At 41.9% G+C, this 12,375-nt stretch overlaps 1 protein-coding gene across 3 annotated transcripts in view; it reads left to right on the top strand.

The window, feature by feature from the left end:
• Positions 1–12,375, top strand: part of SLC1A2 (solute carrier family 1 member 2) — a 150,164-nt gene that overhangs the window by 114,548 nt on the left and 23,241 nt on the right. For all 3 annotated transcript variants that reach the window (XR_014069583.1, XM_081544845.1, XM_081544846.1), the window contains exon 7: positions 6,735–6,968. Coding sequence is in view for 2 of the 3 variants with exons in the window: in XM_081544845.1 (XP_081400971.1) it covers positions 6,735–6,968 (234 nt within the window). In the remaining variant the exon portion in view is untranslated. The remainder of the gene's footprint in view (positions 1–6,734; positions 6,969–12,375) is intronic.

Genomic DNA, 12,375 nt, shown 5'->3' with positions numbered 1-12,375 from the left:
GCAGCCTGGATGGGAGGGGAGTTTGCAGGAGAATGGATACACGTATATATATATGGTTGAGTCCCTTTGCGGTCCATCTGAAACTGTCACAACATTGTTAATCGGCTATACTCCGATGTAAATAAAAAGTTTTTTAAAAATTTTAGAAAAGAGTAGTAATAATAGCACAAAGCATGATTGAGGACATTGCTATTAATCTAACAATACTAGCGTGTGATGTGTTAGTCACTCAGCTGTGTCCAACTCTTTGTGACCACGTGGACTATAGCCCACCAGGCTCCTTTGTCAATGGGATTTCTCAGGCAAGAATAATGGAGTGGGTTGCCATTTCCTTCTCCAGGGGATCTTCCAACCCAGGGATGGAACCCGTGTCTTCTGCATTACAAGCAGATTCTTTACTGTCTGAGCCACTAGGATATTAAATTATAACAGAATTATTAAATTCTTGCTATATGTTCAGCACTTTTTCGAATACTCTCCTGTATCTATTATTGAGAAGGTAATAATTATTATAATTATTATTTTAGGTCATAACTAAGATTTTCCAAATTCCTGCTACATGCCTAATACTTTTTCCATATTTTACATGCATTGACTCTTTTATTTGTCACAGTAAGACATAGTGAAAGTGCTGCACTCAATATGCCACCAAATCTGGAAAACTCAGCAGTGGCCACAGGACTGGAAAAGGTCAGTTTTCATTCCAATCCCAAAGAAAGGCAATGCCAAAGAATGTTCAAACTATCGCACAATTGCACTCATCTCACAGGCTAGCAAAGTAATGCTCAAAATTCTCCAAGCCAGGCTTTAACAGTACATGAACCATGAACTTCCAGACGTTCAAGCTGAATTTAGAAAAGGCAGAGGAACTAGGGATCAAATTGCCAACATCTGCTGGATCATCGAAAAAGTGAGAGAGTTCAAGAGAAACGTCTAATTCTGCTTTATTGACTACACCAAAGTCTTTGACTGTGTGGATCACAATAAACTGTGGAAAATCCTCAAAGAGATAGGAGTACCAGACCACCTGACCTGCCTCCTGAGAAATCTCTATGCAGGTCAAGAAGCAGCAGTTAAAACTGGACATGAAACAACAGACTGGTTCCAAATCGGGAAAGGAGTATGTCAAGGCTGTATATTGTCACCCTGCTTATTTAACTTATATGCAGAGTACATCATGAGAAATGCCGGGCTGGATGAAGCACAAGCTGGAATCAAGATTGCCAGGAGAAATATCAATAACCTCAGATATGCAGATGACACCCCCCTTATGGCAGAAAGTGAAGAAGAACTGAAGAGCCTCTTGATGAAAGTGAAAGAGGAGAGTAAAAAAGTTGACTTAAAACTCAACATTCAGAAAACTAAGATCATGGCATCTGGTCCCATCACTCCATGGCAAATGGATAGGGAAACAATGGAAACAGTGAGAGACTTTATTTTGGGGGGCTCCAAAATCACTGCAGATGGTGACTGCAGCCATGAAATTAAAAGATGCTTGCTCCTTAGAAGAAAATCTATGACCATCCTAGACAGCATATTAAAAAGCAGAGACATTACTTTACCAACAAAGGTCTGTCTAGTCAAAGCTATGATTTTTCCAGTAGTCATGTATGGATGTAAGAGTTGGACTGTAAAGAAGCTGAGTGCCAAAGAATTAATGCTTTTGAACTGTGGTGTTGGAGAAGACTCTTGAGAGTCCCTTGGCCTGCAAGGAGATCCAAACAGTCCATCCTAAATGAAATCAGTCCTGAATATTCATTGGAAGGACTGATGCTGAAGCTGAAACTCCAATACTTTGGCCACCTGATGCAAAGAACTGACTCATTTGAAGAGACCCTGATGCTGGGAAAGATTGAAGGCAGGAGGAGAAGGGGACAACAGAGGATGAGATGATTGGATGGCATCACAGATGTGAGGGATGTGAGTTTGAGTAGGCTCCGGGAGTTGATGATGGACAGGGAAGCCTAGCATGCTGCAGTCCATGGGGTCACAAAGAGTCGGACACGACTGGGGGACTGAACTGAACTGAAGACCTAGCAAAAATAGGTACTTTGGTAAGCCTCATTTTCCAGATGAGAAAACCATGCACATTGGTTAGCTTGCCTAGTGTTGCACGGTGTTAGTAATGGGAATCATAGAGAAGTGTTATTAAACTCAACTTCTATCTGAACCTGGGATCCCCCTCTTATGAGCTGAGTGATGTTAGGCAAATTAGATACACTCTATACTCCTCATCTTGACCTGTGAGATGGACTGGTCATAGAATCCACATCACAGGGTTGCTGTGAGAATTGAGTGAAATTGCGACAAATAGTTATGGAGCAGTTCCTGTGTGCTGGGACCTGTCTAAGCACTTTAGATGAACTAGTATTGTCATTAGGGCTTCCCTGGTGGCTCAGTGGGCTTCCCTTGTGGCTCAGCTGGTAAAGAACCTGACTGCAAGGCGGGAGACATGGGTTTGATCCCTGAGTTGGGAACATCCCTTGGAGAAGGGAAAGGCTACCCACTCTAGTGTTCTGGCCTGGAGAATTCCATGGACTGTATAGTCTCAGTTCAGTTCACTGTGTAGTCTATAGAGTCACAAAGAGTCGGGCATGACTGAGCTACTTTGTCTTAACTGGCGGCCCAGCAGTAAGAATCTGTCCACAAGAGGCACAGGAGATGCGGGTCCAATTCCTGGATCAGGAAGATCCTCTGGAGGAGGGCATGGCAACCCACTCCAGTATTCTTGCCTGGAGAATCTCAGGGACAGAGGAGCCTGGTGGGCTACAGTCCATGGAGTCGCAAAGAGTTAGACATGACTGAAGTGACTTAGCACACTTGTAGGCACAATATTGTTATTATATTGTAATTACCATTATTATCAATTCAATCCGTAACCTTTGTTTCTCCGTGCTCATGAATTCCTTAAGAAGCCTGCAAAGCCCTCTGCATCACATAAAAGAAAGAAAGAAAAACTCTTAATTTCAGTGTGATTTTCATATCCTCATTTTTTGCAGAGTGCTTTAAAACATTTTTTTTTTCAAAATCTGCAAAACATATAGAAAGTAAAACTTATCATAGTCTCACCACCATAGAAACATAAAGTAAGAAGTGAAATCTCTCCTCACTGTTTCAATTCTCCCTATCAGTTAACCCACTACCACCACCATCCATCCACCTCCAACCACCCATCCATCCATTCATTCTTTCACTTCCAAAATACTTTTGAGCATGTCTTCTCTGCCAACAACAATGTTAGGCACTAGTGATATAATTGAGCCTGGAAGCTCCATGAACTGACTTTCACTCTATCCTGATAAAAAGTTCTAACCCCCATATGGTAACTCTCAGCAAAAGTGACTTTTTGGATAGCCAGAACCTCTCCCAAAGTAAAATGGGAAAATGGAGATTTGTGTTTCTTCCTTACCCTGAATATGGACAGCACCTTGGGTAATTTTTGGAATGTTTATCTTTATTGACAAGCTCTTCCAAATCTTGAGTTCTCTTGAAATCTGCCCCAAACTGGCAGACCAGTGTTGTTATTGGCAATGTGTGAGACAGAACCAGAGTGACTTCAGGGCAGGACTGAGAAAGTACCTCCACTTACCTCTATCCACTCCAAGCATCTGGCCCACCATCTGTCCTGTCCTTGAAAGGCCCCAGTTAATCATTTTAGTGGGTTAAAACTAGAAGCCTTGAATAAGTTGCAGCTAAATAAAGGAAATGGTTTCCAAAGACTAACCAAGGAATATCTGTATTTCAGCCATTGCAGATAAGTTATTATTGCTGAAAACACTGATCTCTAAACACATCAGAATGACCTGGGGAACTTGTTTGAGGTATAAATGCCCCAAGGCTAGCTCTAGGAAATTCTAACTCAGTCGGTATGTGGTAGGTCCAGGGAATCCATGTTGTTTCAGGCAGGCCAGGTGATTTGGAAGCAGGAGTGTGCAGTTACACAGACTGAGATCAGGGTATATTAGTGCTGTGGATGAGCTTGTTTGTGGAGTAGAGAGCAGACCTTGGTGAGAACCTTAAGATAATAAGAACTGAGGTGTGAAGTGGGCAGAGGAAGGAATGAGTGATGCAACAGCAAGAAAAAGATGCCACAGGCCAGTTCTGGATGAATCAATGGCTTTGAAAATGCTGCTCAGAGCTGAGGATACAGTCAGTTTCAGGGCCGCATGGGAGCCTTTCCCTCCCCCAACTCTGTAGTCATACCTTTCTGATTTAGAAACTGCTGGGCATCACTTGGCTTTAGAAACCTCGCAAGAGTTCTGAGCCTCTTCATGCACTTTGGTTTACGGCTTTGGTTGCTTGCTTCATCACTTGAAGTGGTGATCTTGAGCCCTTGTTCATAAAATCATCTGTAGTTGGGTGGCAGTAGCCTGTGAGATACCTTGAAAGTGAAAGTCACTCAGTCGTGTCTGACTTTTTGTGACCCCATGAACTATAGCCTGCCAGGCTCCTCTGTCCTTGGAATTCTCCAGGCCAGAATACTGGAGTGGGTAGCCATCCCCTTCTCCAGGGGATCTTCCCAACCTAGAGATTGAACCCAGGTCTCCCACGTTGCAGGCTGATTCTTTACCGCCTGAGCCACCAAGGAAGTCTTAGAAAGTCTCTTTAACTCAGACTTGACTCATTCAGCATGGTGATGAGGGGACATGGGAGAGATGTGTGAAAACAGAACATGCAAGGGAGCATCAGGGGGATTCCCCCAGGCTCAGTGGGTAAAGAATCTGCTACCAATGCAGGAGACACAGGAGCTGTGGGTTCAGTCCCTGGGTTGGGAAGATCCCCTGACGGAGGAAATAGGAACCCATTCTAGTTTTCTCACCTGAGAAATCCCATGGACAGAGAAGCCTGGCAGGCTACAGTTCACAGGGTCAAAAAGAGTCCGATATGACTGAGTGGCTGAGCACACACACCTGTGTCAGCAATCAGAGAACTAGTGGTCCTAACAGGGATTGGTAGGGGCAGAACTTCTGATAGTGCGTACATATATGCAATCTCAAAAATATAATCACAGACTTCCCTAGTGGACCAGTGATTAGGATTTTGCCTTCCAATGCCAGAGGTGCAGATTTGATCTCTAGTCGGAGAGCTAAGATCCCGCATGCCTTGTGGCCAAAAAGCCAAGGCAGAAAACAGAAGCAGTATTGTGACACATTCAGTAAAGACTTACAAAAAAAAAAAAAAAAAAATCCACGTCAAAAAAAAAAAACCTTAAAAAAAACCCCTAATTCTCACAGCAATCCCATGAGGTTGTAGTTAGCCTCTCTAAGCCTTGACTTGCACATCTGTAAAATGGAAATAAGTCACCAGCCAAGGTCATAGAGCTGGTAAATGGCTGCAGAAGCTCCATGTCTCATGTCATTGTGCATATGACTCTCATCTACTCCTCATGGCTTTGCTTTAACCCAGGAAGTGTTTGCTGGCTCCAAACACAACTGATAGAAAAAAAACCCACCAAATCTGCTCACTGTCCTTCTCTTTTTTCTGACTCCCCTCCCCAAGCTGGGAGCCTGACTTCATTTGCCCCACAGTCTTTCTTTCAAATATATTCATAATTCTTAATAAGGTAGCAGTGTTCCCACAGACATGTTCATTTGAGTCAGAAGTGTCACAGACTGAACAATTTTGTGCTCCAACACTAGCAGGTTAAGCAGTGAAAAAGGGGTGTTGCCAAACATGTGAGAAGTATACCCAAGGTAAGAGAGAGAGAGAACGTGGTTGGCTGAATGAAGAGTGAGGACGACAGTAGACTGTTTCCAAACATACTATAAACTAATATTAATATAGAAATAGAAGATAAGTTTATTTTAGGATAGACTTGTAGGTGGCAAATTGTTTGCTTCTGTACAAAAAGCTACAACTGCTCCATCAAGGAAGTGGTTTGGTGGGTAGAGGTGAGAACCCCCAGTGGTCGAGTTTCACAGATCTGAGATGATTCTCCTCCTCCTCTTTCCTGGTTTCATGATCTTGGGCCAGTTATTTAACTTTTCCAAACCTCAATTTCCTCATTTGCCAAACAGCCATAATGAGACCTTGGTTTTAGGGTTGTGGTAAGAATTAAATGCGTGGATCTCTCCCCATAATGCTTGAAATATGATGAGTGGCAGCCAGCATTCTTGCTGGAGTAAGTATGGAAAGAAACACTTTCAAACTTGGAAGTGATAAAATCACGTCTCTCTGAACATGCTGCTTGGCTCCTATGATTTTCTTGTTCGGGCAGCTCTCTCTCTTTCTCTGTATTTTCTAGATTCCTCCCAAGCCAAAAACAAAGCACATGTTACAAACACCAGTGTTCATAAATTGATGAAATTCGAATGAGTTTTCTGGGAAGCTCTAGACTTATTCTCAGTTTTCAAGAAAGGAGATATGGAATAGAGAAATCAAACAAGATTATTAAAGATGTAGCCTGGGTGTCTCTCAACTTTTACGATGGTGCTTATTTAAGAGGTGGTGAAACTTGTCTCCTCTAGCCCTAAAAAATTACCTGAGCAACAAAGTTTATCTTGAAATTTTTCATCAGAGCAGGAGCCACTGGGTCCATAGGAAAGATTTCAGATAATGTGGCTAGTCAGAAGCAAAATATAGTATGTGCTGAGTCTCCTGGTCGTCTTTTGTAAACACTCTTTGTACAGAGATGTGGAGGGTTTTCCTCAGGGGGTGGTTCCTGGGAGGGCCCAGATTTTAAATTCTGAATCCCATCACCAGCTCTTCCATGCCTTTTCTTTTCTATTTTTCAGGTACTCTCCCCTGGGTATTGCCTGCCTAATCTGTGGGAAGATCATTGCAATCAAGGACTTAGAAGTGGTTGCTAGGCAACTGGGGATGTACATGATTACAGTGATTGTCGGCCTCATCATCCATGGAGGGATCTTCCTCCCCTTGATCTACTTTCTAGTGACCAGGAAAAACCCTTTCTCCTTTTTTGCTGGCATTTTCCAAGCTTGGATCACTGCCCTGGGTACTGCTTCCAGGTAGAGAACACAAGAAATCACCATTTCTCTCTGCTCGCTCCTTTAACTTCTTTGCCACTCCTTTTTCAAAACCTTCCCATCACAACATTCAATGAGAATACTTTTCACATATTATTGAAATATTTCTGGAAAAGTAGAACACTGTAGATTCTTGGCTCCTTTTAGGAACTTTTGATTTTTCTGATGACCTTTTTGCTGGTATGCCGCTGTCCTAGAACTATGATCTCATATAACATTTCCCGGGTGAATGCATACTGTTCATCTCTAGGCATCATTTGCCACATATAGCATTAAGGAAAAGTGTTAGTTGCTCAGTCATGTCCGATTCTTTGCGACCCCATGGACTGTAGCCTGCCAATCTCCTCTATCCATGGTATTCTCTAGGCAAGAATATTGGAGTGGGTAGCCATTCCCTTCTTTAAGAGATCTTCCCAACAGAGGGATCAAACCCAAGTTTCCCGCATTGCGGGCAGATTCTTTATGATCTGAGCCACCAGGGAAGCATATATAGCATTAGTTTAGCGTTAAATGTTTTCCAAAAGGGTTTAACAGGATGCTATTTTATTTAAGAAATTCTCTCACCTTTGATTTGAAAAATGCTATTATAGCATATCACTCTATTGAGTAATTTTTCAAGAATAAAAGAAAAAGGTTTTGCAGGGCGAATGGTAGGTTAGATGAGATTTTTCAAGCAAACCGGATATCAGACAAGTCTTTGAACCTGTAATGGACTATTCAGTCCCATTGATTTTGAGGAAACTCAGGTTGGTATTGATTTGACTTGACATTGACTAAGAGTTGGTTCCTTCTTCGTTACCTAGTTCCAGTGCCTCAGAAGCCAGCGAGGACTCCAGAGATATGCAGACAAAAAGAGCAAAAACTCTTCTTCCTTGGATACCATTTTGGACTGAATTTAGCAAAAACAAACCACAAATCAACCAAAGCAAGTACATAAGAAACACCAATCAATGTAGAATTTCCAAGACTAAAAGTTTTATTCTCTCAGCCTGCAATATTTGCTTTTATTTCTGCACATGTATCCTTGGTTCACGAAACAAAGACTATAAAGCCATAAAGGCCATAAAGCAGGTGGCAGGGAGACAAACAAACTCTGCAACCCACAGCTCAGTGTTATCTCTGGAGTCACAGGTTGGCAGGTTCTCGTTACAGAGCCCATGACCATGCTCTGCCAGGGAGGCAGCTACTCTGTGACACAGGGAAACTGCTGCTTCTAAACTACTGAGCCAGGCCATCAGGTTTTTCTTAAGTTACATAATAGGCCCATAGTGGTGATACCTAGGAAGCCAAATTATATTTCCATCTTGCAAATCAATGAGAAGTTTGGACTAGCAGAATGTAAGGTTTCAGAAAAAGTGAAAATATATACAATCTGGGAGATCTAGATTTTGCATTTGGTTTCCCAAGATGAAGGAAAGCACTCCAAAATTTCCTTTTTCCTTCTTGGTCTGTAAATTTCTATGGCTAAAGAGTTCTACCCATAAAGATCCTGTCTTTTTAGTGAAAAAGTCAACTTTTTTCAAAAATAAAAACAATCAGGTTTAGTTTTATTTTTGCTTTCTGGTTATGAGCATGATGTTTTCTCATTATGAACAATTTCAGACAGTGAATAAAAGTTTGGAGAAAAAACAGGCATCACCACTGATACCTGGTAGTAACATTTTAGTTAATCTTTATAGTTATGTACATTTCCATTTCCTATTATGTGCAGATATTGTACATTGCTAAAGTGGGTTGAGAAGATCCCTTGCAGAAGGAAATAGCAACCCACTCCAGTATTCTTGCCTGGGAAATCCCATGGACGGAGGAGCCCGGCAGGCTACAGTCCATGGGGTTGCAAAAAAGTAGGACCACAACTTAGTGATGAAACCAAAAATAACAAAATTTTCACTGGTCAACATATCATAAGAGTTATATTGTATCTATTAATATATCTCTTACTATAACTATATTTCTATTACTACTATTTTTAAACTTCATAATAATATACTGTATGTACTATAATACAACCCCATCCCAAATGTACATTTAAGCCTTGTATATTGAATAGGGCTGTGACACGCATCCTTGTAAATACATCTCTGCAAGGATGTCTGAAGATCACCTCAGGATAAATTTCGAGTTTCTGAATCTGGTGGTAAGCACATTGATGGTTTTGAAGCATATCACCAGATTACTATTTGGAAAAGTATGTTAGTTTATGTCCCTACTAACTGGGGACATAAAAGCAGTCATCTTAACACTTTCCAAACTATTGGTGAAAAGTGATCTCACTGAATTTGCGTTACTCTGATTACTAGGGAGGGAAAACATCTTTTTGTGTTCTTTTTGACCATCCTTCCCTCCCCTCCCCTGCCCTGTGAATTGTTTGTGAGCTTAATTTCCTATTGGGGTATTTATTCTTTCCTGATGGGTTTTCAGCTCTCTTCATGTATAAAAATATCAACTCATGTATCATATGTTGCAAATAATGCCCCTCTTCACTTGATATTTGTCTTAAAAACTTACCGTGCTTTGTATCACTAGCAGGTTTTAATTTGGGGAGCTTCCCCAGTGGTTCAGTGATAAAAAGAATCTCCCTGCAGTACAGGAAACACAGGCTTGATCCCTGGGTCGGGAAGATCCCCTGGAGAAGGGCATAGCAACCCATTCCAGTATTCTTGCCTGGAAAATTCCACGGACAGAGGAGCCTGGCCGGCTACAGTCGATAGTGTTGCAAAGAGTTGGACATGACTGAAGCGACTGAGCACAAAGTCATCAATATTTTCCTTTAGTATTTAAAATTTTGACTTTGCTTAGGAATATCTTTTCCACCAAAGATTATAAAATATTCCTTTAAATTTTCTTCCAATGCCATTATGGTTTTGATATCTATCACAAAATATTTTTATCTTTTCTTTTGAATGACTAGACAATTATCCTAGTCCCTTTATACGACAAAGGTAAGTCTTAAAACCATAGGGAAAACCCAAAATTATATTTAAGTCAAAGACAAATTCTTGGGTTATCTGACCAAGACCACAAACATTAGGCTCATTTCTCCCCCTTACCCTGTATTTCGTTTGAAAAAAGAATATAGTTTTAATCTTTGGTTAAAATGTGGCTTTTGCCTGGATGTGGAATTTCTTTTATTTTCTTTTTAAAGTCACTGTGGCAAGAGTCATGTACTGAGAATTAACTCAGGGTTTCTTTCCCATTATGACCACAAGGGAAAAGCCCCAGGGACAGCCAGTTAAGTACACTTCTACCTCCTCGGACCTTGGCCTGAATGGGACGTAGAGGGGAAGGTTGGCCCCGTTTTCTCAATAGGCACAGGGGCTGGTGTCAGGGCAGCCGGATTAGGGTAGGGGTGGCCTGGGACACATCTCTCTGCATCCCTCTGACTTCAGTGCCTGCTGTTAAAACTAATCTGGATTAAAAAAAGAAAAATCTCGAGTACCAGACAGTTATAATCAGCAACATTTGAAGAATGTCATATGACCATGGAGGCAGGAGCCAAAAAAAACAATGTCAGAATGTCAGCCTGTCAATACAAAAAAGAGTTAAAATTCTCAAATCTCAATTAGGACTCATGGGGTACATATGAATTTTTAAGACACAAAGCATATCCCCTAGTGGCAGTAAGAATATTTGCATGCCTCACCAATTGTGTTCCTCAGTCTGTTGAATTGTTTAAAGACCCTTTGATGACAGTGTGGGGACATGAATGTAGTAATAATAGTGGATATATTCCAGTCATCCCAGCAGTATCCTTATATTCATACCAGTGAGAATCTAGCTGCCCACCACAGCTATGCTGCCATTTCAGACCAGTCATGGTGTCCTGGTGACCTCAAAGGGTCTTAGGAAAGGACTGGGGGTGTAGGAGAGGAATAAAGGACACTAAGTGATATTAGTTGCTCCATTGTATTCAACTCTTTGTGACCCCATGGACTGTAGCCCACCAGGCTTCTCTGTCCATGGAATTCTCTACGCAAGAATACTGGAGTGGGTTGCTGTTCCCTTTCTGGGGGATCTTCCCCACCTAGGGATCCAACCTAGGTCTCCTGCATTGCAGGCAGATTCTTTGCCATCTGAGCCACCAGCGAAGCCAAAGGACACTAACTTCTCTTGAAATAGCTGGGGCAGCAAGCCAGGTACAACGACACCCCCGCATGTAAATGGGGCCAGACCCCAACCTTTTCCCTGGTTTCCTAGGGGTTTTTTAAATGAGAGGTCTCCAAACATCCATAACTTTTCCCCACCTAAAACCAAAGAGGAGGCATGAGACAGACCCCTGACCTGAAATCACAAAGAATGGTTCAGTAAGATGACTCTGGCTTCTCTAAGGTTGTTAATAGGGCTTGTGGAACTGTGGGATATTAAGGTGCAGATTTAGGAGACCCCAAGTTTGGAGCTTCAGGGCCCTTGGTTCTGAGTTGGTCCTGGAATCTGCATTTTATTTATCATGCCTGAAGCTGACAGTCCTCTTCCACTCTCTGAGAAACCGAGATCTTTGCAGGTGTCTTTGTCCAGCTTGGCTAGAGCCCTAATTCTGACAAGTAGGAGGGAACTATGACTAAGGCTATAAAGGCAAGAGAGAAAAATGTGCTGTCCACATTAGGGGTTTCTCTCAAGTCAGTTTGCTAAAGTTTGAATAAGAAAAAAGAGAATGACTCACAAGGTATTCCCATGGCAGTTGGAATGTTCTGCGTTGCTTTCCATATTCGTTAAACTTTGAAGCAAATCCACTCGCTCTCTCATTGCCTCTATCCACATGGGAATAAATAGTCTGGCTTTCAGCAACCCATACTCTTGTAGGTCTCCTGTTTTAGAAGACACCAAACATGTCAGGAGTTCTGGCCATATGCGATTGATTCATATGATCATGAATTTGCATCCCAAGCCTGGGAGGAGTGGGGCTGAAGTCACTCCACATTGGATCTTTGATTAGCTACAGAGCTTTTCTATCCTGTGTCCTAGGAGAGACTCTAGAGTTGGCAATGACCATTTATCAGGGAATTGGAATGTCTGTGAGGATCCCCAGGGAATTGCTAGAAACTTGGATTCTTGCTGAATGGTGCTTACCATATTTGTCCAGCTTTTTCAAAATTAGCAGGCCAGCTCAGGGCAATTCCCAGGGGCTGGGTACAACCCATATAGTTAATCTTGTTGGAAACAGTGTTTCTAGCACAAAATTATGGGTCATTCAAAAATTCCTCATTCTGTCTTACTATTGGTAGCTGATCCTTTTCTGATACCTTTTTTTTGCAGCCCAATTAATGTGGGCAGTTGCACAGGTTTCGAATATTTAATCCCAAGATGGAAACAGGGACCAAAGGGAAAGGAGAACTTGAAGCTCTGAGTAGATCTCAAAAACTAAAACCAACAAAAATATTTTGTTGCCTAA

Source organism: Giraffa tippelskirchi, chromosome 11 (genome assembly GCF_054371585.1).
Source record: "Giraffa tippelskirchi isolate mGirTip1 chromosome 11, T2T-mGirTip1v1.2.pri, whole genome shotgun sequence".
In the NCBI taxonomy this organism is placed as follows: Eukaryota; Metazoa; Chordata; class Mammalia; order Artiodactyla; family Giraffidae; genus Giraffa; species Giraffa tippelskirchi.
The sequence above is the reverse complement of the archived record's forward strand: the minus strand, read 5'-3'. Positions and strand labels throughout refer to the sequence as shown.